This window comes from Maniola hyperantus, chromosome 4, assembly GCF_902806685.2.
Source record: "Maniola hyperantus chromosome 4, iAphHyp1.2, whole genome shotgun sequence".
NCBI classification, from domain to species: domain Eukaryota; kingdom Metazoa; phylum Arthropoda; class Insecta; order Lepidoptera; family Nymphalidae; genus Maniola; species Maniola hyperantus.
The window spans coordinates 4,445,589-4,471,391 of NC_048539.1; the positions used below are offsets into that span (position 1 = coordinate 4,445,589).

Genomic DNA, 25,803 nt, shown 5'->3' on the forward strand with positions numbered 1-25,803 from the left:
AGGTTACCGTAACTTATATCGATCTATCCTATCATTTTACTAGGTATGTACAGACAAATCACAAACTCTACATAGATTTTATGTTCTGATGTCTACTACAGTTGAAATTTAAAGCTTAACTAGTGAGATACTTTTAGTTTTAACCAACCATATTATGTATTAGGAGTTACGACAACTATGGCACAGTGCTACGATACCCAGATTGAGTCAACACAAGAAACAATCTTCTGTTTCGATTGCGGTTAGGTTGTTGTGCAAACTCGCCTATATCTTGCCTAATACTAAATATCTATTATTTTCAGTGTAAAACAATGGCTAAACAGATTTTAATTTTTCTTGCCGGCTGGCTCTTTTCAGTGCTTAGGTACTCTGCTTTCTGAACTGGTGTTAGAATCGTCAATTTGACATAATATTACAAGAGCCATAAGATTGACCAACATGAAATATTTATATATTTTTTAATTTTTAAATGAAAATAAGTTTAGATTTACGTGCAGCATGTTCGCTTTATATTACGTAGGTAAAGGGTTTGTTCCGGCTACGTTATTTTCGTGTACACAGGATTCACTGGTAAAACGTCATAATCCACTTTAGCGATTGTAGGGGATGTCAATTGCTATCAAATGACTCCTGATCCTTAAATTTGCTCGTTTCATAGTTTTGTTTTTCAGGAAAAAACGCGGTTTAACAACTTTAAAAGTTATCAAATAAAACTAAAGCTTACTACAATGGTAACTTTTTTATTTCTAACGCGAGGACATCCCAATTAATAATAATTTTTCTGAAGACATAAAACACTAATCAAATCAAAAACGGCACCCGATGATATTAGTAGGGGTCATTTGATAGCATTTGACCTACCCTACAATCCCTTAACTTAAAGAGATAGTAAAGTTTTACCGGTGACTTAATTTAAAAAAACTGACTTATTCCTTATCAACGTTATAGGTACCTCTGGGCAAAATTTCAGTTTTCTAGATCCCAGGGTTTGTAGTTAGGACTCTGAAACTACTGAACCGATTTAAATAATTCTTTCACTATTAGAAAGCTGCTTTATGCAGAAGTAACATAGGCTATAAATTACAGAAACGTACCGCGGACGTAGTCGCGGGTAATACATAGTTAGTTTTATATTCTTAGAGAAGTCATACGGCGAACTCTATCTATAGGCGCGCGGGCCTATCATAATAATCTGTATCCAAAGCGTTTAGCAACAATCCCGTACCGACACCGCGGAAGGCTGGCACGGCGTAATGAGCGGCGAATCCTTTGACCGGCTGCTCCGGCCGACGCAAACGCTGAGCTAATTAGGCGACGCTGATCTGAAGCCACAGCAGAATTAGTGCGATTGTACGACTGGTTTAATTCACGGCTATTATTACTTTATGCCCGTCCAGACTCCAGACGTGGGCATTAAGCACCAAATAATTATTTCACTACTTATGGGCGTCACAGAATTTTCTATGGCAACGAAAATAATTATTATAAGGTCGTACTCATACCCTCCTCTTTCATGCAAATATCAGTCTGAACTTTAAAGGTTATAATCTATGAGTCGTGACACTTGTGAGGGGTTTATTCGTAGTGCGTTCCAAACAAACGTATAGTTCGCGACAGGTCGAGATGACAATCGGAGGCGGAGGGACGCCTCACACACCCGCACGTCATCCGCGCTCGCCTGCACCGGGTTAGCGCGGGGTCTGGGGGCTGTGCGGGTGTGCGGGGCGTTCCCTCCCCGATTGTCATTTCGACCTGTCACGTACTATAGTTTGGTTTCCATTTAAATGCGAACCAATCAAACCCAAAGAAATTTTGTAGATACGTTCTAGGAAATAGTTCAATGTCTGTGGTTTTCCAGATTTCCGTTAAAATATTCAGTTTTAAAGTTACACGGTCTCAAAAGTTAAACCTGTGTAACTTTAAAACTATACCTAGTTATTTTTATTATGAAAATCTGGTCACCACAGAGAGATATTAGTTTCTAGTAGGTGTCTACAAAATTACATCGAGTTTGATAGGTTCTCATTTGAATATTTCAACTGAGAACAAAACTACGTTTGTATGGAGCGAGTGACGGAGAGACCGCCGTTAACAAAAGATGTTTGTAGTGTGGAGTGAAAAAGAACTGGTGGTGTTGAAACAGAAATGTCACGTGCCCGGACAAATCGCCTATAACAAAATCAGGTTCGTTTCAGTTTCTATTGTTGAACTCGTATGGAGAGAAGTTAATTTGCACTATAAAGTAAATCGTTTTCACGTGCCCCTTTCAATGGTGGGGTTCCGAATTTTATTATCACTAACGTTTTACTTATTTACAAGAGTCTGTTGCATGGAACGGAGCGTTCTACCTACGTAGTAAGTGGATATAGGTACATAAGATATCGATTGCTCGGAAATGTCCGTCTGGGCGTCCGCGTCACTCGTTTTCGTACTGCGTAACATGATCGGAGCAGAGTAAAGCTCATTTCACACTCCAATCCAATCCAATCCATCAGCCTGTTGGCGTCCACTGCTGGACATAGGCCTTTCCAAGAGCGCGCCATTAGAAGTAATGCCCATACTGACCACGCTGGGCAGGCGGGTTGGTCAGCGCAGGGCTGTAGGCTATTTCGCACCAGTGACGCTGCTGCCCGTCTCTGGTCTGTGTTATATATTTCACACTACGAAATATAAATTATATTATATCCCGTAGTGTGAATTGAGCTTAAAGCCACCAGTAATATTGCAAGTAGACGCTGCGCTGGTAACATATTACATAATGACAGAAAATGTAAATATTTGCGTGTTTAAATACAAACACGTTGCAGGAGGAAAACTCTGTAACCGAATCGTATAAGAATATTTCGGTCAGGCAATTTCAGGAGTCTTACACGTGAAATGAAAGCAAAGCTCATCTCATTAATCTGGGTTTCCGCAACTAAGCCGTGATGTGCCGATGGTGACATTGGCAATCCTCGCGGTCGGCGCGGGTCCCCGTTGACAAATCCTCCGTGGCATTTCAGACAAACGTAAAGAGGTTCTACCGAATATTATTAGTCTGCGCATCAAATGATTACAGTCTCAAATACAAGATTATCTTCGCATCGTAAACATGTAGTTTTGTTATGTTCTTCAATGTTTTTCTTTTATACATCTACAGCTTGATTTAAATTAGTCCTTAAAAAATTTAGCTCAAGCTGTTTGTTGTAAAGGATCTCATGAACTTTTTGGTACTGACTGGTAATCAAACAAATGGCGCAATCCATACTAAGATTAAAAGTTCGTACGCACCTGAGCGGCGCGGCGCGGCGCTTCAGCGAGCTGCACGTCGCGGCACAGAGGGTCAAAATATCATTTCTATCATTTTGTATGGCGCATATCGCACTAGAGCGGCGCTGCACAGCGCTTCACCGCGCGTTGCCGCGCGGCACGGCTGGAGAGAATATTTTGAAGCGCAGCGAAGCGACGCGCAGTGCAGTGACGCTAGTGCGACATACTCAGCGGCGCGGCACGGCGCTTCGCGCTCGTACGTGAACGGGTATAAAAGTGACGCGCAAGTGACGCGAGGTGCCGCGTACTGAAGTTGTAGTGCGGTAGGCACCGTCGAGCGGCCTGAGGTGACGCGTTCTGCAGTCGGACTGAAGCACCGCGCCGCGCCGCTCAGGTGCGTACGAACCTTAAAAATGCAAACTGTCTCTATGTCTACTTGCTTCTCACGGCCCATCCGTTAAACCGATTTTGCCGAAATTTGGTACAGAGATAGCTTGCATCCCGGGGAAGGGCGTAGTCTACTTTTTATTCCGAAAAATCTAAGAGTTCCCACAGGTTTTTTAAAAACTTAAATCCACGCCGATTATGTCGTAGCCATCAGTTACCTATCATTTTAGAACAATTTGGGTATGTGGGAAGGTGGGAAGTGAATATTTAGCACGTTTTATTTGTAAGTACCATACCATGCAGAGACCAGAGAGACGGCATCTAAAATACGAATGCGGTTTGAAATTTAATCAAGCCTCTGACCACGACAGCGCAAAGCAATTTCTCATAAATGCAGGAGGTACCGAATAGTACAGCAAAACAACAGGGGCAAGCAAACAGAACGGCCATTGTGCGTGTCGGAGCCTTCGCGAAGTCGTTGTTCCACGCTAGTTTGCGAGTCACCCCGGTCAACACTCACGTTGAGATCGCATTTTATTAATTATTCCACAGTTTGTACAAACCATTATTTTGGTACAATGGAAGAGCTATAGTAGGTACGCGACAGGTCGAGATGGCAATCGGGGAGGGAACGCCCCACATACCCGCACAGTCCCCGCGCTAACCCGGTGCGGACGAGCCCGGGTGACGTGCGGGTGTGCGGGACGTTCCCCCGCCTCGTACCCCGATTTCCATCTCAACCTGTCGCGGACTATACCAATTTGTATATTCTTCTTCCTATTAATTCACAACTGGTTGTTTAGGGTACTTACATATTATGCGCTCTTAACAATAGTTTTGATACGGTTCACCACAGCCTTTAACATTGAGTAGACGCGATTTGACTTTTCATAGAAAACAAATCGGTTCGCGTGACTGTCTCGCGGAAGGTTTGGATGACTTCCTTTGTTTCTACACATAGTTCGTGTTGCGTGGTGTTGTATCACGCCTGCTCAACTGCTTAGTATAAACTATAAAACTAGTTTCGTGGACGTAAACGTGACAATATAAGTATAATTCTAATAGGAACGTTTCTCTTTCAAACTAATATAACTTGCAAAAGTATTTATTTGCAAGTTAAAAAACCTCTTGTTAAAATTACCGTATGATTATTTAAGTAAATTGTCTATTTTAAGTAATTAAATTTAAAACCAATTTTAGTTTATTTTAAACACAATATTAAAAATGTTTACTGATTAAGAAATCAGTACAGACACGGTGTTGTTAATCAACATCGATTACCTTTTTCGTGGAAACTAGAATGAAAATTGCCTAAGATCTTATACGGAGAAAAAGCTGTCGTTTTGTTGGGAAAATAAATAACAATGGCAAAGCGGGCTAAGCGAGCGATTAATCTAAGTTTAGAGAGTTAACAAGATGGTGAGGTGAAGTGATCAGCGGGAGCGTTGTTGAAGTTTAATAAGCGTTAGTTAGCGGACGGAGGCGCGGCGCTGGCAATAAGGCGTTATCTCCGGTGCTGCCGCGAGCGACGCGACCAACAAATTACCGCTCTCATCTCACCGGCCCATCTCCAATCTCCCGACACGTTATAATTCATCTAACACCAGCGCGATCATTGTATCAATTAGGCCGTGAACGATAGACTGCGATATTGCGCTGCCGATATTTCATAATCGCGATGCATTGACGTGCTCGGTGCTGGACGTCGCTCGATGCAAACATGCTTTATGACACAACATGTAACATGATTCCTCGGATGACATTATCTAATCGTAAGTTCGTAACGTAATAAGGGAATAATATTTGTGTTGTACTCGTATGCGTTTTAATTAAAACCACTGAACGAAGCGACCTAGCCAAGAAGTGGCCAATTAGGTTAAATCTCAAAAGAGCGAACTTAAAAGTGCATCGCGAAGAAGGCTGTTGAAGTCAGACCGTCAAAGCTAGTATAATCTTATAACGCTAGTCTTGACAACTCTTCCAACATTCTCAAGCTTAAAAGTAATATTTGCGGAAGAATTGCCTTTGTGCAAATATAACTTTCGTCGTACTATAGCATCATAAGATATTTTAATGTCATAAAATTGTCTACAAAGTATGAGCCTTATTATCTGGTGGTGGAGCAATTAAGCAGTAAGTTTTGCAAGTCGTTTGTAACGGCTCGTACACTTCAATTTCTCCGCGGTCGCCGAAGCGTGGCAGCGCAATCGGGCGCAGCTGAGTTAATTCGATCCGATTCACGGCAACCGTTCGGTTCATTGCAACATTCATGATTCACCTGTATGCTTCTTCCGCTTTGGCGAAAGAAAACGTCAATACAATCGATAGAATCTAGATGTGACTCTAAAAAATAGATCTGTTTGTGTAACCAGCCCTGCAATATTTATTTCTTTCGACAAAAATGTATTTAATTTCTGAAAACCACCAACTAAAACAAGAATATCTGTGGCAGAATTTGACAGCAAAGCAAAAGGGACTTTGCGAGCACCATACTGATTACGGTTCCATATTTAATGAGCCACTCACGTGGGCCTCTAGCAAGCCGCAGGCTAATTTCAATACCCTCCTGATTATTTAATAAACAGCGCCACGCGTTACCAACAGGGAAGACAAAAGAGACGGCCCGACAGGTAATTAATTCTTAAAAACATTGTCTTTTTTCTCGGCCAACAGTCTGTATCTTTGTGCGCGGTCCACAAATTACACATTCTCGCAAGCAGCTAGCAGCGTTGCAAAGTGCACCTAGAAAAATGAGAAAATTCAAGAGAGAAAGTGTTCATATGTGAGTGCGGGGCGGCTAGGCGAGGCCGGGCGAGAGGCGAGGCGCGAGGAGCTGGAGGCGGAGGCACAAGACGGGCGCGCACAGTTTAATTTCCCACGAGGTCGATCTCAGCGCCGCGGAGCGCAACCCGCGGGAATTAATTGCCAGTAATGAATAGTCAAGTGAACGTCCGTTAATTATGTATAGATATTCTCAAATTAGGAAATTACACAGCTACTTAATAAAAAGGAATCATGTTAACTGCTAAGGTTGCTTTCATATTATTTTTCATACGCGTATAATAATAAGTTATAAAAACTCGTGTATACTTTAAATAAAGAAACAGTGCGAATTTTGTGATTTTGTATATGTGGAGGGTAATCTCCGGAACCACTGCAACTATTTGAAAAATTATTTCTCTTGAAAGGTACATTATTACAGACTAGCGACCCGCCCCGGCTTCGCATGGGTGGCAATGTAGATACCTTTGTAGTGTAACTTCCATACTAATATTATAAATGCGACCACCGCCGCCTCCGTCTCGTTTTGTTGCGCGTAATATTTGTTAATTAAAGTAAAATTATTTCTTCCGACATTTTGTTCAAATATCGTCATATTTCAACAAATTAACACAAACCAATATTAAATTATACCTATAAACCTTTCTCTTGAATCACTCTACCTATTGGTGAAAACCGCATTAAAATCCGTTGCGTAGTTTAAAAGATCTACGCGTTCATACATACAGACAGCGGGAAGCGACTTTTTTTTATACTTTGTACTTAGAGATGGACATCAGTACCCATATTATAAATGCGAAAGTGTGTTTATTTGTTGGTTGGTTTGTTGATTTATTGGTTTGTTAATTTGACCTTCAATCACTAATCACGCCGCATCGGAGCAACGCGCAACGGATCGACATGATTTTTTGCATTGATATAGTTAAAACCTGAAGAGTGACATAGGCTACTTTTTATCCCGGAAAATCAAACAGTTCCCACAGGGTTTTAAGGACTTTAATCCACGCGAGCGAACTCGCAGGCATTAACTAGTAGGGCGTATAATATTATGTTGTTCAACCCGGACGAACTCGAGGCGGGCCGCTAGTGACTAGTTATATGAAGAAAGATACCGTTGCTTCACAGAAAGATCGTTCACTCTGGTAAGACTGTCATTAGAAATCAGACCAGCAACAATGGAACTTGTAAGTAGATATCACAATAAAAGCTGTTCTTACATACCTACCTACTTACATTATGCGCATTATCTCAGTGTAAATAATGTGGAATTTTCACACGGATGGTAAATTAGACCAAGCTGCAGGTAGCGAAGCGACATATTGTTTTAAGTTCGTTAACCTCATATTATATGCTCTGGTTGTTCTCGACCGTTTTCGTTCTGAAGATTTAAGATTTTTACTTGACGCTATCTGAACTCTAGATAATTGCTTTAATTATTAAAAGGAAATACATAAAGCTTTGCGGTTAACTTTTAATTGCATGTAACGTCGCAGCATAGAAACAACTTCTCAGGGGAGGCGATGGGATTAGTGGGAGCCTCGCGGCTTGCACACCAGAGGTGCAGTTTTGGGTGGGCCAGTTTATGAAATACATATTATAATGACAACAAATTATCAACAGATTACAGATATAAATAAAAAATACATATAAAAAAAATTGCAAAACCGGCTTAGTGGTCAAAGGCGCTCCGGGAGCGATAGGTAACAAGGGGGACGCAGGGCCTATTACCGCCGGCAGGTTCCGCAATTTTTGATATGTACTAATAATTAGCACCGTTTGGGATTTGTGATGCTGCGTGGTGGTGGTGCGTATTGCTTGCACAGTGGCTGCTTTTTCCTGCATGGTTAGCAGTGGGAGGGCGGGCGGTGCATTTCGCATCCTGCTTGTTGCATCATACAGTTTCGACCTGTTTCAGCGGATTATAGCAAATTAAGCTTTGGGTTCATTGTATATCATGGACTTCCGCAAAGTAACGCCTGCTTCTATACAACATGTACTAATTAGTATAATAGTAGTACATATTTTAGTATTGGTTACAGTATATTATTACAAACAGAAATATATCCAAACGAAACGGGCTATTAATTTTTAATAAATCGTTCCGGTAGGTAAGTGGGCAATAAATAGAATAACAAAAATAAATGTTTAAAATCTTATGGTAATGTTCTGTTTACGACTACCTACTTTTAAATTATATAGGCACATAATTCCACGCGCAAATCCGTCTTACCGGCCTACGCCTGTCCAGTGTCCATATTAGCTCGCGAGTATAAAAACAGCGCAATCAACGATTATCCTTATTAAACCGCAAGCCAGCGTTGTAGACAGAACGCCTGTAATCCAATAAATACACTATACCCTACTACATTATCGTAATGACCATTTGACTCGCTCCAGCAATGCACGGGGCTGCAATGGCTTGTATAGTACGGTATAATAACATTGTAAATTGAAAAATTAAAAAGAGCAACCGCCGAGTTTCTTGCTGGTTCTTCTCGGTAGGAACGGCATTCCGAACCAGTGGTAAATTAAAACTACCTGACTATTCATAAGAACTTGTAAAAAGTTTACATGAATAAAAAAACATATTCTTTTCTATTCTGTATTGTACCTAATCTATACTTATAAAAAACTTATCCGACTGACGAATCTATCAAAGTATCAACTCACAGCTCGAATTACAAACTTGAAATTTGGACAGTGGGTTCCTTTTAGGCATTCACTAAGAAATGATTTTTGGAAATTCCACTCTTAAAGGGATTAAATAGAGATGAAAGTTTGTATGAAAGTCCGATATTTTTCAAGGTATATTCATGAAAATTGATATTTAAGCTTCCGATTAAAAATGTATAGGTACGTTCACGATTTTAGGGAATTCCACCACTAAGGAGGTTAAATAGGAGTGGCAGGTTAGTATGAAAGTCCCTCATTTTTCAAGCTATATCAATAGGTGTTTGGGCTTTCGTCTAAAAATTAAGAATACGTGATTCAGGATTTTAGGATTTTCATTAATTCTACTCGAGCAAAGCCGGGGCGGGAGTCAGCTAAAGTTTTTATAATATTAAATCATCAAATTAAAACATCTTTATAATTAAAGTTAATTATCGTGATGAAGTTAAACAAATGCAGCATGATACAGAGGAAAAAAGACTTGCCTAGCAAATCTTAATTTATTAAAGCTATTTAATTATGTAAAACAAACGAATCTACGGGTATTTGTTGAAGATTTGAAATATAAAACGTATACTGTGGAAATACTTCTTGGCTGGTTCTTTCACGCTAGGGCCAATCAAATTTTTCTAACCAATGGCAGTGGGACATTTATATACTGACAGGGGTTTTAAATGAGCTTGTATGGGTCTATTTTAATAAGAAATTTAATTTAATTTAATTTGTACTATCGTATTTATTGCATGACGCAAGGTAGAATTTGGACGTACACTAATATCTTTAAGATCTGTAAACTAACCGAAATTCGCAATAAAGAAATTGAATTGAATGGAATTGAAATTGTGTAATTATATTCGCAGGTACCTAAAATTCATACTTATCATTACAAATGTAAGTGTTGCCTGATGATTGCCTGCCTTCACGGCGTATTCATTCAACCGCTTAGACGGGTATAGAGAATAGCCTACATACCGGGAATAAACAGGCTTTTTATCTTTTGTTTTATAAAGCTTACATTAAACGATTAAAGCTTATTTCACACTACGGGACATAAATTATATTATAGTCCGGTCAATATTGGTGTTCCCAATATTCCGGACCGATCATATTGACCGGACTATAATATAATTTATATCCCGTAGTGTGAAATAATCTTTAACGATGTCGCGGGTACATCTATTTGGTAGAAAGATAGCTTGCTGATACAAGCTACTTTTTATATTGGAAAATTAGTGTTCACAAGCGATTTTTAAAAACCTAAATCCTCGCGGACGAAGCTACGGGCATTATAGAGTATGATGTTAATATATAAACGTATAAACATATCGATAACCTAGATGAGCTCATTTTCATAGAAACGTAAACTCACATGGAAAGAATTTAGCTTCTAGAATTATAGCCGTTCGTAGTAAAACCCGCCTACTGACTTTCCAATCATTTTGCAAGATACTCAATGATGCTGATATAATACACTAACAGATGTAATAACAATAAAAATAGTATATAAAACGTAGCTTCACGGCATCGGCACTTTGACGACGGCAATTCGATAAGGCGTCATTGTGTTGCGATATTGTGTATGCGGTCCCGCGCTCCTCGCCGATTCTCTCGCGTATATGCGCCGTTACAATCGGTAATGACGTGTGCAGTTAGGGTGTAGCTTTATTACTTCCTAGAGCGGCTTCGACGCGATGCGTGTGAACACGACCGGAGATTGGGCCCGTAAGAGGCACGCGCCTTCAGCTACATATAACATAACACAAACTATCTCTGTACAACGTTCATCAATGTATACTCTATACTAATAAATAAAATTGAAGTGTCTGTCTGTAATTCGAAATAACTACCTCATATTAAGCTCATATTATGGTTAATTTTAAACTGTACCATAAATGAATCAAACGATTTTAAAATTTATGTCTGTCTGTATGTACAGGTTAATCTTCGGAACGGCTGAACCTATTTTGACGGGACTTTCACAGACAAGTAGAGAATCGACCAAGGAGTACCATAAAGTACTTTTTTAACAGTCTTCCAAAAAAGAAAGAGTGTCTTTCTTTCTACCTATGTACACAGAAATCTCCGAGATTTCTGAACCGATTTGCGTAAATTTTTTTAATCCATAGAGAAACTTTGCGACATTGTCCCATAAATATATATGATTGTATTCCTTTGACTCGTAAACTTTGTTATAGAATTCCTGCCAGAAGTCATGTACGCAGCACTCTAACACACAAACTTTTTGCTACTTCAAAATGCCGTACAAATTCTGGTGAGAGATCACCGCTATACAGAATGACACAGTCATACAATGCATGCTTCGGAAATATTGACATTTTTTCCTCTCGGGTGGGCTCTTTCAAGAAGCTGGTCATGAATTATCTTAGGAATAATATTGCTATATTACACTAAGCCTGTAGGATAATTAGAATTTAGATAGATGGTATGGTACTAATATATTCTTTATTTATATTTTATACTACATTTATATATTTTTACACATGTAAGTATATTAATTAATAATAATAACTATGTGGTTGACGTAGTGGGTAGCACGTATATTATTACTATGTTATTTTATTACTGTTTTTTATCCAAGCACTGCGTGCTACTGTTTGTTGATCCGAATAAATAAAAATAAAAATAAAATAAATAATTTGGATTCCAACTCCTCAATCCTGATGCTGCAGGTGACATCACCACCAAACTGATGGGACTTAGAAACCGTCGGTTATAATTGATATTGGAGGTATCTACCAGGTTTAGACCTTATCGTTATATTCGAGGACCCAACCCCTGATGATGTAAGGAATTACATTCCTAAATCATGGTAATTTAGAAACTGGCCTACTAAGTCTGTTAGAAAAGGGAACTACTAAACCGACGCGACGCCGCAAAATTCTGCTAACATTCATATATGCATTGGGCTTTGAAATCGGTGTTTAACTAGCCAGCGGGACAGGAGTGGAGAAGGCGGAAAGAGTAGAGGCGCGAGGGGTGCAACGGATCGACGTGATTTTTTGTATGGATATACTTGGTTAAAGATCTGGAGAGTGTCATAGGCTACTTTTATCCCGGAAAATCAAAGAGAAACGGATTTTAAAAACCTAAATCTACGCGGACGAAGTCGCGGGCATCAGCTATTAATAAATACAAGCGTGATGCTTCATCGGACATGATTATGTATGTTATATTTTACGTTACAAGTTGCAACTCAACCTGATTTGCAATGTAATCGTCATTATCTGAGCACCTGTAGTTAGTTTTGGCCGGACTGACTGACTGACGGACTATAGACTGGTGAGTGACGAAAAAATGCGTAGACATCGAATTGCATTCGATTTTGGCAAAGGCCAACACCTTTTAGGCTAGTCATCATCATCAACCCATGGCCGGCTCACTACTGCGCAAAGGTCTCTTCTTAGAATTAGTAGCGTTTGCTCATAGTCGAATGTGCGAATCGGATCTTTTTGAACATTATGGAAAACTCTCAGGCATGCAGGCTTCCCCAAGATGTTTTCCTTCACTGTGCAGATGTCCGCACGATGTTTCCCTTTACCGTTAAAACAAGTAATATTAAATTGCTCAGAACGCACATAACTCCGAAAAGTTAGAGGTAGGTACATGCCCAGAATCGAACCTCCAAATAGAAGTACGACATCTTAACCACTAACTAGGCTATCACCAATCGTATAACAGAAAAGTTACAATATTTTGGATCGTCTAGTATTTTAGACTTTTGAGATTCAAAACGTCAAGTACCTACCTAACTAATTAGCTTATAATGCAAGAATTTAAGTTTATTTATGTCAACAACAATAAAGGATATCATTCTTTTAGGTTTTCCGTAAAGAATCCATAAGAGTCCAAACTATTATGAGTTAGTAATGTTTAGGCTCGCAGGAGGTGGATGGAAGAAAACTAGTCGGCGATAATATCCTTATAATAATTATATTCAAAGTTACATTTAAATGAAAAGACTAAAAACTAGTGCTTATCTCTACGGATGAGAATATTCTAACTTAATATTACGATTCCCACATCGCGCGGGTTCTGGTATTACGCCGCGTCAGCTATAGGTACGGGTCGTATTCGTACGTGGGAATGGGAATGCATGTTGCGCTGGCTCACTATGTATCAGCCGCTGGCTTCGCCTGCGTAACACCTCCCCCATCAGATCGGCGCATATGGAACACCTTGGCTGTGAATTGCGCCGAAAGGTCATCGGATGAAGAACTCAGAATTTTGGTTATGTTTCTTAACTGCAAGGTCTTCGTGCGATGTATTTTCTGATAAACTGTAATGATCATATTCAGTCTGCAGGTTCCAATTAATATGGCGAATGGTAATGATTGTGTGATAAATAACTCCATGGTCCGTACTTGGAGGTAGAGTGATAGGCGTTTGAGATGAAACCTTTGCACTTGCATCATGTAGGTGATCCAGTTTTGTGGACTTCAATTATTCATAATGGATGGTCTTGAGTCAAAGGATTCTTCTTTAGGTAAAACTATAACTTGGATGGCTATGTCTTCTTCTATTCTGGGTAAGTGTAAATCTATAAGCTTCGTATATCGGAATAATATAATATAGATAACCTTTGCTGGTCTTCGAGCATTCAGCCTCTATGTACCTGTATTCGTTCAAGCAAGGAATGGATAATAAGTGACAAGGATATCATGATGCGTATGTGGTAATGGGAAATTAATACATAATATACTTAGGTTAAACTAACAGGAAATTTTTAAACTATGAAAAACAAAATGATATCATTTCTTACATAATACTAACCTAACACTATAATATCCTAACACTATAATATCCTAACTCTATCATGTTGGATCATTACCACTGGCTGCAGAAGTAGATTGATTATAAGGAGGATCCTGCAACAATTGGGCAGTGTTAGGAACTCTCTTTAGTCTTGACTTCGCGATTGGGCCTCGTTTTCTTCTAGTGTAGATGTGGATTGGGAGATTTGCCACAACTACATCCTGAGTATAGCGGGGAGCTGCCTTTTGACGAGAGGCAACAGGGTTACTAACAAAAACTTGTTGTTCTGGGGAATAATTTGCTTCGGGCTCTCTAGTTCTATTACGACTATTAGTTAAATCTCTGCGTAGACTACTACAGGATTCGTGGATAAGGTTATATGTAATTTTCATTCTATTTTTATGATCCTGTATGTACTGCTGTAAGACATGTGTCGTGAGGTCTATGTCGAGTGGGTCGCGTGGGTCAAAATGTCCAGTTACTATTTCGATTGGTCTGCATTTTGTGAAACTATGAATACTGCTATTGTAGGCTAGAAGAGCATAAGGTATCAGGTTCCTTACTGATTCATCCTTTTGACTGATTCTAAAGATACGAAGGTGTTCTAAGAGTGTTAAGTGAAATCTTTCAACGATACCATTTTCGTTAGGAGTATGTGGTGCGACCTTATGATGCTGGATTTTATGAAGTTTGAAGAACTCAGATATAAGTTGATTGTTAAATTCCGGACCGTTGTCAGTAACTACAGTTAAAGGATTTCCATGATGCGTACTAAATTTAAGTAATGCTTGAACTACACTGACTGCCGTGCTGTCTCCTAAGAAATATGCTTGAGCATATTTGGAGAAAGAGTCGACTATTGTCAGAAACTTACAGCTTTCTACACTTAAGAGGTCTAAGTGCACAAGCTCAAAAGGTTTACTGGGTGGTGGAACTACTTGAAATTGCTGTCGGATTGGATTACGGTCATACTTAGCCTGTCCGCATACTGCACAGTCGTTGATAAATTTTGAAATATGCTCTCGCATTTTAGGCCAGTAAAATTTTCGAGATAAAGCAAGAAAGCATTCATTGATACCGCGGTGGTTTGTCTTGCCATCATGGTACTTATCTATAATTTGTTGCTGCCTTAAATATTCTCGAACATTTTCTACTTCTGTTTTAGCTAAATTGAGTATCATTGACGAATTTTTAAAGGTTTTCTGTATTATTGGAATTATCTTATACATAGCCAATGGTGGATTGATTAATAAACCAGTTTTAATTTTAGGTTGAACAAATTCTTTAATAGCATTGATGACATCTATTTCTAAATTTGATTCAGATAATTGAACAGTCGTACGCTTATGGTTCTCAAAGGGGTTTGTAGTGACTGGTTTGGTTTTCATATCACCTACAACGTTAAAAACGATTTGCTTAGTAAATTTATTCAACGGATGTTCTGTAATCGGGATTTCCAAGATGGGGCTTTCGTCATCAGTATGGACAGTTGCTGTTCTAGAACCATCTTCAGCTTCCGGAGCTGAGAGAGTTCCAGAGTCATCTAAAGAGGGAGCTCCGTCCGATAGATTCACAGCAACCGAACTTAGCTCTTCCACATGAACTTCAATGCGCGATAACGCGTCCGCGTTGGTATTAGACTTTCCTTGCTTATATAACACCGTAAAATCGAACTCGCTGAGTTTTAAACGCCATCTTGTAAGTCTCGAATTAGGTTCCTTAAGACTCATTACCCACTGCAGGGGCTTATGATCTGTAATAATTTTAAATTTACGTCCAAAAAGGTAAGGCCTGAAATACTTGGTGGCCCAGACGATTGCTAAGAGTTCTTTTTCTATCGTACTATAGTTCAATTCGCTAGAATTAAGAGTTCTAGATGCATATGCGATCGGTTTATCAGACCCTACTGGGCCCTGTGATAAAACGGCACCTACTGCGACATTAGAAGCATCAGTTGTTAGCAAAAATTCTTTAGTAAAATCCGGATACTGTAAAATGGGATCATTGGTAAGCAGTTGCTTACAGTGCTCGAAACACCTTATGTATTCATCATCGATTATTATTTTAGAATTTTTCTTCAGGCATTGAGTAAGGGGCTTTGTTAGACGTGCAAAATCAGGGATGAATTTTCTGTAATATCCTAGCAATCCGAGAAAACGTTTGATCTGTGTCGTAGTCTTTGGTAACGGATATTTACTTATGGCTGCTATTTTATTGGGGTTTGGTTTTACACCATCTTTAGAAATTATGTGACCTAAAAATTCGGTTTCTAACTTCAAGAATTCAGACTTATCCATCTGTATCTTGAAGTTTGACTCACGCAATCTCTGAAATATCTTTTCCAAATTAACTATGTGCTCTTGAAGACTTGTGCTAAAGCAAATTATGTCATCAAGATATACTAGACACACTTTGTTCTGTAGATCTTTGAGAACATTATCCATGACTCGCTGAAAAGTCGATGGAGCATTTTTCAACCCCATGGGCATCCTTAAAAACTCATAGTGCCCATTCTCTACATTAAATGCAGTCTTTTGAATATCAGCGGGGTCCATTTCAACCTGGTAAAAGCCACTAGCTAAATCTAGGGTAGTGAAGTAATGACACTTCCCTAATTTGTCTAGAACATCGGTGATGTTGGGAATAGGGTACTTATCATCAATCGTTTTCTCGTTTACTTTTCTGAAGTCCACGACAAGACGCCATTTACGACGACCAGAAGCATCTGCCTTTTTGGGAACCACCCAAATAGGAGAGCTCCAGGCGGAGTCAGAAGGTCTTATAATATTTTGTTCAAGCATTTTACTGATTTGATCTCTAATTTCTTGTCGGTGGACATAAGGATATCTGTAACTTTTTGTATGTACAGGAATTTCATCGCTGGTCTTAATTTTATGTTTAATCTTATTATTGAACGTTAAAGGTTCACCTTCAAGATAGAACACGTCGGCATACTTTGCACACAGTGCTTTCAAATTAGCTGCTTCTTCTGGATTTAAATGTCCAGTGCGAAGACGAGAAAAAACTTCTTTAGCACGATTCGAAGAAACATTGGTTTGCTCACATTCAAAATTATAAAGTTCTGCTGATATGGGTTTGTCTATGGAAAAAACTATATCATTCGGGGAATCATTAGTAATTTCAACATATCCTTTCTTATTTTTAACGCGTGTTATACAATCGGAAATAATACAGTTGCATATAGTTTGAGATGGAATCAAGACATCACCGTCCTGCGAATTAATAGGCAATGCAAATAGCTTTGAAGAATGAGCAGGAATAATGTCTTCGAACAAATTAACGTTCCGCGAATCATACATTTTTATTGGAATCTCAGCGTTACGCGTTACTAATTTTCTGTCTTTAAGATTAATAGTGGACTCCAATTTTTCAAGTAAATCTAGGCCTAAAAGACCGTCAAAGTATTCGTGAAAATGATATACGTAAAAAGTAATATCACCATCTTCGTTAAATTCGGAAAACCAAGGTAATGTAATGGAATAGTCATTTTTAGTTGTTGCGTGCACGTTGGTTACTTCAAAGGGTTCATAGTTAAGTGGCATATTACTAAAATACATCTGTACTGCTTCAGGACTGATAAAAGATTGATTCGCCCCGGTATCGATAAGAAATCTGAGAGGTGGATTACTAATCTGTACATAACCAAGTTGCCGCTGGACATAAAAATTAACATCTATCTTGGTTTTTCGGATTTCGCTGACTATCTGAAAATTTTCTTTCTTAGAACTGACTTCCTGTTTCTGATCAACTTCTTCTATTATTGGACTTGGTTCAACGTTCGAGGAGCTTTCCTCATAGTAATTATAGCATTCATCCGTAAATTGTTCGTAATTGTCATAGTCATAATCGTAGTCATAGTCATCGTAATCATAATCATAGTCATAGTTTAGTTCATTAAAATTGACGTCGCGTGATTTCATATAGTTAGTTGGTGGTGGATTACCACATTTACGCCAATCATGTCCCGATGGTGGTAAATGTCTAGGGGTGAAATGACTCACACCGCTCATGGGACGTGGGAAATTAGAATTGTTAGGCGATTGGTGTCGATTTGGAAATTTGAAAACGTTGCTCTTCGGGTTATAATTCGGTGGAGGAGCGCGAAACATTAATTGGGTACGACTAGGACCACGCATATGCATTTGAGGGTTAGGTTTCCAACCAGGTCTAAAATGCATAGGTTGCTGACTCTGAGGTGGTCTAAAATGTATGGGCTGCTGCCAAGATGGCCCAGGCATAGCGAAACCTTGTGACCTTGAAGGACCTGTGTAATTTGATACGGAAAATTTATGTCCAAAATTTTTCTGAGAAAACCCGCCTTCATTTCGCTGTTGTATATATAGGGTGTTAAGTTCCTCTTGTACAAATTCGAGGGCTTTTTCCATTGACACTGGCCGCATGCACCGTATCCTTGAGCCTAGCGGGTCTTTTAGACCACGTAAATAACACTGCAAGGTTAACTTTTGGTAAAGTTGCCGTTTAGCCTCTATTGTGGTAGGTACGGATTCATGTAGGGAAATGTAGGTCATAATTGTGCTAAACAGGTTTTGGCACTTTTCGTAAAATTCTTGTGGGGTGCTAGAGCCTTGTGTCTGTAGAGACAAATCATTGTATAAAGCGGTCTCATCGCGATGGTCTGCGAAATTATTAATAAGGGCATTTCGTATGCCATTCCAACTATCTGGGATACCGTTTGCATTAATTAACCTAGCCGCGGAACCTGTCACTTTATTTAATATTCCACTAATTAATGCCGAATTTTGTAACTCATGTCCCGGACTAATGTCAAAATGGGCAATCACTAATTGGTCACACAATTTTATAAACCGTGTTAACACATGAGGATTTCCGTCAAATTCGGGTAAAAATCTAATAGATTTATAGATAGTATCTAAATCGTTTGATGCCATGTCTTCTAAGTTCCTAGATTCGTCTACGGCTCTTGACCTATTAACCGAACCTACGAAACTACGTCCTGACCTTGGATGAAAAATCTTGACGAATAAAAATTAAACTAACACACACAAAAAATACACTCAAAAAACTTTTTTAAAAAAAACACTCAATAAAAAATTTACTTCCCTAAAGTTCACTTAAAATTATATTAAATAAGTCTATAGATTTTGTATAAACCTAGATTATAAAATTTTAGGAATAAGGACGATATATAAATGAGGATTCAATAAACGTACGATTAAAAAAAAATCAATTGAAAAAAAAATTAAACGCAATACCTCTTTTTCTTGTTAGTCGGAAAAGGATAGGTAAAAGGAACTTGAACGATTCAAGTACTTACCGCATCGCCGATCTATTTCTTTCCACGAATCGAAGTTTAGATTCTCCACTACACTGCGGCCTCCGAATGGTAGGTTCTCAGGATAAGTTGTTCTCCGTCACAGTTGTCCGATACAGCTACAGGTACAGCTTATCCTACCCCGTCACTGCGCCAGTAAGGTTTAGGCTCGCAGGAGGTGGATGGAAGAAAACTAGTCGGCGATAATATCCTTATAATAATTATATTCAAAGTTACATTTAAATGAAAAGACTAAAAACTAGTGCTTATCTCTACGGATGAGAATATTCTAACTTAATATTACGATTCCCACATCGCGCGGGTTCTGGTATTACGCCGCGTCAGCTATAGGTACGGGTCGTATTCGTACGTGGGAATGGGAATGCATGTTGCGCTGGCTCACTATGTATCAGCCGCTGGCTTCGCCTGCGTAACAAGTTAACAAATATTATTGTTTTTATAATAACACATCCACGTATAAAAACAGAGTTTTTATAAATTGAGATAATCGTTAAATCCGCAATAGAACTTGTTTAACAATATACTTCAAGCAACTTTTTTATTGTTTAAAAAGCTTACGTCATCTATAATCTGATGGGTTTCTGTATCATTAAGGCATATCCAAAGGTCTAATAAGAATTTGGCTCTGGCTCAGTATCTTTCAAGTCATCAATCGTATTAGTCTTGGTCAAATCTATATATTTTTTTTTAAATTGGTCAAGTGCGTATGGGAACACGCATGAGGTAAGGTTCCGATGATATCCACCCATAATGATTTTAATATATTCAACGAGATATATAACCTCTACGAGGGTGAACTAATATTTTTTTCGGCTCTCACTTTTATATTCAGGAGATGGGGCGGTACCCTGTTTTTTTTTGTTTCAAAATTCAAATCTTAAGGCTTCTTTCTTTCTATAACTACAAAATTCCGACTTCACAGCTCAGTTTAGGTTCCCTTGTTTTACTACGAAATACCAGTCTCTAATATTGTTTCACAAAATTGAAAATGACTAATATAAAGTTTTTAGAATGCAAGTTATGTTGTATTCTCAGTATAAATACAAGTCATCATCATCGTCAACCGATAGACGTCCACTGCTGGACATAGGTCTCTTGTAGGGACTTCCACACGCCACGGTCTTGGGCCGCCTGAATCCAGCTGCTCCCTGCGACTCGTCTGATGTCGTCCGTCCACCTAGTGTGGGGTCTTTCAACACTGCGTCTTCCGGAAGACGGAAAAACAAGTATTGGACTAATATTCAAAAGTAATATCTCGTTTCCTACCCAAAATTGTCAACACAAACAAACACTACCTTGATTTTTATACGAGAAGATAAACAAAACGTCAGAGTCGTCGATAAAGGCCAGTCGTATGGTCAATCAACTCCAATTAAGCATTAAGGATTCAGTTATATGGTTGCTAGCATAAAGAAAGTAGGTTTACGATTACTTCGGCCTAAAACCGTTGCCTTTCACCGAACTCGGTGTTGTACTATGTTGTGTACCCATTGTGTATCCAACTATCTAAGACTTGTAAAATAACACCTATATTATGGGTCTGGCTATAATTTTTTTAAATATCTTCCAAAATTAGTTAGAATATAATTATTTTGTTTATTTTTATTTTGTTTATTTGAAAGTAATCAACAGCGTAAATACATAATTATTATTTAAATTTAAATCTAGGTATAACAGAAGGCCAAAAGAGATTACAGACACGTCACAACCAAATGGTAAAAATTTAAGTATTGATAATGCAAAATGGCGCGTAAGCTAATTTTAAGTGAAACTTTATATATTTCTTACAGTTTTAACATTAATTACATTAAATGATAAGTATCATCTTCGAAATTCTACTTTAATGTGAGCCCTTTTAGTTTGACGAAAGATACGACTTCAAGAAACTTTAGTCAGGGAAGAGTCAAAGATAGACACTTACTAGTACCTTGCGAAGTACGCACACACTCAAAACCTAGCTGGGGAAGTAACAAACAAGAGGCTGAAAGTATAATAAATAATTAATCATTGACGTATTGCATGTGGTATGCCTTACAATCTACTTTGATAATAAGTCATGATGTCCTCTACGCGGCATGATACCTAAATGCTAAACCGGTACGTTTTCGAATGTAGATAAAAATATGATTTGAGCTGGCCTGTTTGGGAAACGGATAGCGTCTAGCCGAGGATGGAACCTTTTATACAACCACATCGCACTGCACCGCTACGCCAGATAATAAATTTTAATTAATTATTTAGACATTTAATGAAAATAAATAATTAGTAAGTTGTATAGTACAGAAAAGGGTTTAATTTTTCCATTCAAGCTATTTTTCGCGAAAACAACAATAGTATTATGGCTGACAGTCGTTATATTAATGGTGTTTTAATGGCCCTTTGGTACAACATTAATATTGATCAAGTCTTTTCTATGCCTATAAAAAGCTTTTATTTATGTACTGTATACAAACAAAAGCGCATTCATCATGAACAATTTGAAGTAACCGATATCTGATGTTATGATTTCTGAATTGTTGTTTCAAAACTAGCAATTGTAAAATAATCGTTTTATTCGAATGAACAACTTAAAGCTAGGAAACGAGCATCGAAAGCCTCGAAACGTTTAATAAATGCTTATGATTTGAATAAGATAACATACATGGGCTATTCTAGCCTTCCATATCCCGCAACCGTGCGATTTACCATCAGTATTAAAAATCTGGGGCTTATTTCGACTTACACATCTCTTATGGCTAGGTGGTGTTCAGAAAAGCCGTCAATAGGACGGCGTCTTATTTCGTCGTTTAAAGACACACTAGCTGATGCCCGCGACTTCGTCCCCGGATTTACATTTTTCAAAATCCCGAGGGAACTCTTTGATTTTCCGGGATAAAAAGTAGCCCATGTCACTCTCCAGGGTATAATCTATCTCCATTCCAAATTTCAGCCAAATCGGACCAGTAGTTTTTGCGTGATTGAGTAACAAACATCCAAACATCCCCTTTTTCACATTTATAATATTACTAGATGATGCCCGCCACTTCGTCCGCGTGGATGAAGGTTTTTCGTGGGAACTCTTTGATTTTCCGGGATAAAAAGCCTATGTCCTTCCCCGAGAAGCAAACTATATCTGTACCAAATTTCGTCAAAATTGGCTGAACGGATGAGCCGTGAAAGGCTAGCAGACACAGACAGATAGACAGACACACTTTCGCATTTATAATATTAGTATGGATTAGGATTGGATTGCATTTTAGAAAACGGGTACATACCACGATTAATTTGGTGATTTTTATCTGCCGATATTTCGACTCGGTTGCATGAGTCGTGGTCACGACGGGACACCTACATTCACCACTATATGATACGATACGATACGATACCAGACTATACATACGGGACGATACGGGACACGGGGAAAAAATAGCGACAACCGATTGACGCCAGACGCCAGTCGCCAGCGTGCCAGTAGCAGTGTCATTACTTTGGCGGCAATGATAAATTGGCTGTGGGGGCACCGTCACATCTTTATTATGTTAGTATTAAGTGGCTTAACCAGTACCTTAAAGGTAAGATGCTCACTCCGCAAAGACGTTTAAATAAATAGCAACTCTTGTCATGAAGCAATAAAGTGCAATTCAGCACTGCAATATAAAGTTCGACAAACTCCTCCTTTTATCGCATAAATTCTTATCCTTTATATCTCTCTTTTGAGATCGAATGGGAGCGGGCGCCGTCGACAACTTGCACTGCCGTTAGTATATACTCGTATCTCAGGTCTCGTGAGCAAGTGACCCCTCCGGCTTGGGAATAGTATTCTGTGACTTATTTTAATGTAAATAATAATAGTAATCATCTCTCGCAGTACTGCCCCCGTCGTGACCACGACCCGTGGTCGAAATATCGTCAGATAAAACCTTCAAATTAATCGTGGTATGTACCTGTTATGTACATTAAAATATGTCGTTAGAACACTAAATAAGCTTAAAATCATTCTGTGACTTAACTAAACACTAACCTGTAGTTCGAAGGGCTGGTGGTGCTGCGCGGAGTCGGGCGCGGGCTGCACGACGGAGGCGCCGTTGACAAGCCCCGCGCCGCCCACGCCGCTGCTGGCGCCGCCCACCGCACCCAGGCCGCCCACAGCACCCACGCCACCGGGGCCGCCCACGCCTCCCACGCCGCCTACGCTCGTGTACTGTGGGCAAACATTTCTAGTGCATACTAATTCAACATGTATTGGACGTGAACGAGGAACTGTAGTGGTAGATCGTGAATCGTGATATGGAGACTGTAAGAGCCTGACGCAGCCACTACTCACAAGAAGAAATAGTACATTACTGCACCAGACCGGGAAGTAAGCGTTTTCTGGTCGAGTGAGTTAGACGGCTATAACACGAAGCCAGAAAGGTACTCCCGGTCGAGGCATGTATTATTATCAATGTACAATATTTCCTGCCGGGTACTGTAAGGATATTTTGATTTTTGACATATTGTCTTATGCCTGCTTCCTTCTATCAATCTATATATTTTAAATTGCTACTGAAAGCTTGTATACCTGTTGTGTGCTTGCAAAACTGTTGTTGTCGAATTGTGGGTGCTGTTCCATTTGTAGTACAAGTTCGATGTGCTGATTCATTGAGTCGTTCAGAGTCATACCTGCAAAAGAAAAAAAAACAATGTTGAATACAGCACTCTTGAATAAAAGCTCACGACAAGCTCGCGACTTCGTCCGCGTGGACTACGCAAATTCCAAACCCCTGTTTTACCCCATTAGGGGTTGAATTTTCAAAAATCCTTTCTTATCAGACGTCTAAATGATAATAACTATCTGCTTGCCAAATTTCAGCACGATCCGTCCAGTAGTTTGAGCTGTGCATCGATAGATCAGTCAGTCAGTCAGTCAGTCACCTTTTTCTTTTATATATTTAGATTACCTACTATCAACTTTTTCTTATTAATTTTGCACAATACTTAAACATCCATACTAATATTATAAATGCGAAAGTGTGTCTGTCTGTCTGCTATCGTTTCACGTCCCAACAGTTTAATCAATTTTGATGAAATTTGGTAGATAGTTAGCTTACATCCCGGGAAGCAAGAATTACACACTTTTTATCCTGGAAAATTTCCACAGTATTCAAAAAGCTTAAAGACCAAATTTCATATTAATCGGTTACACGGATGTGTAAATTAAATTCTCGTGTATTAAATTCAGTCGGCAGGTCATGCCTGTCGTAGAGGCGATGGCCGTTGGAGCCGAAAAGTCCTTGAGTGGAGACCGCGTTAAAAGCAAGCGTAGTGTGGGACGCCCTCCAGCACGATATAAAGAGGCTGGCGGGAAGTGGCTGGATGAGGAAGGCTGAGGACCGGGTGTGGTGGCGCTCTTGAGGGAAGGCCTATGTCCAACTGTTGACGTCCACAGGCTGATGATGATGACAATGAATCATACTAACCAGGATGGATTTGCGGGTGTTGTGGATGCGGCAACCCCTGCAGTGGCGCTACTCCTAGCATTCCAGGGTGGTGCTGCAAAATGAAACATTTATATAATAAATATTACGCAAAACCGACAAAACTACTTATAAATACACACTTTTTTTAAATTGGGAAAGTTATAATTTGAAATATTTTGTTGCTTTTTAGTAAAATAGCAGCAATATAGATGTAATTTGGTTGTAGGCACACTATTAATGCTAAGTCAATATTGGATTTTGGTGCTCAATCGACATACAGTACCCGGCAGGAAATACTGCACATCGACCTTTAGAAAGAGGTAGAGGTTTCGTAGAAAGTTGTCTCTGCCGTTGAGACCGACAAAACGTCACATAGGTATGACTTGAGTGACAGATCGAAATCTCTTTAAGGTCGATGTACAATATTTCCTGCCGGCTACTGTAACATAATATGCACTGAACTTCAATGATGATGACATGATAGAACACATGGACACCAAAACGTAGTCATTTGTTTGCATGTATGTACAACTAATTTATGAGTCTATAGGGATATCAAATAGGCCTTCAGAAGCTACATAGACCCTTAGGCGCAGCGCAAACTACAGATTGGAGTGGATAACAACTCCTACTCAGCTTTATTTACTTTAACATAGCAGTGGTGGCGGTTCAAAGTGTTTCAAACTTTGTATATTCTGTGTTTTTTCCCATATTGTACACAATCTCTAAATTCTAAATGTATTGCTATCTCTTTCATAAAGCTCTTCCCGGAAATAGATAGCACTAGATTTAGCCAATTTAGTTTTAGAGATTGTGTACAAATTATAAGGAGCCACAATTTCAACCATATGTTAAAGTAATTATAGCTTTAAGATGCCATGTCAAAAGTAAGATTTAAACAGTACTTTTGACTCAGAGCAAATATAACGAGCGTGTTCTCATTTATGCATTGTATAAGTTGGTATCAGTAAAGTCTACGCCTCGGCTCCACCCTATTATTTACGCTAACTCCACTCTCATGGTATGTGATGCGCCTAATAAGTTTTTTATTTTAATTTTAGACTAGCGCTTGGCTGCAACGATAAAGTTTCCGTTGGTACACACCTGCGGGTGCTGCAGGTGCGGCAGGTGATGCAGCTGCTGCGGCCTGCGGCGCCGCCATCGCGTGCG

At 39.2% G+C, this 25,803-nt stretch overlaps 1 protein-coding gene across 1 annotated transcript in view; it reads right to left on the reverse strand.

The window, feature by feature from the left end:
- Nucleotides 1–25,797, reverse strand: part of LOC117981976 (maternal protein pumilio-like) — an 82,963-nt gene extending 57,166 nt beyond the window's left edge. The window contains exons 1-4 of the mRNA XM_034968249.2: nucleotides 25,738–25,797; nucleotides 24,634–24,706; nucleotides 23,736–23,836; nucleotides 23,196–23,375 (exon numbers count right to left, since the gene is read on the reverse strand). Of these exons, the coding sequence (XP_034824140.2) occupies nucleotides 23,196–23,375; nucleotides 23,736–23,836; nucleotides 24,634–24,694 (342 nt within the window). The 5' untranslated portion in view covers nucleotides 24,695–24,706; nucleotides 25,738–25,797. The remainder of the gene's footprint in view (nucleotides 1–23,195; nucleotides 23,376–23,735; nucleotides 23,837–24,633; nucleotides 24,707–25,737) is intronic.
- Nucleotides 25,798–25,803: the final 6 nt, after the last annotated feature.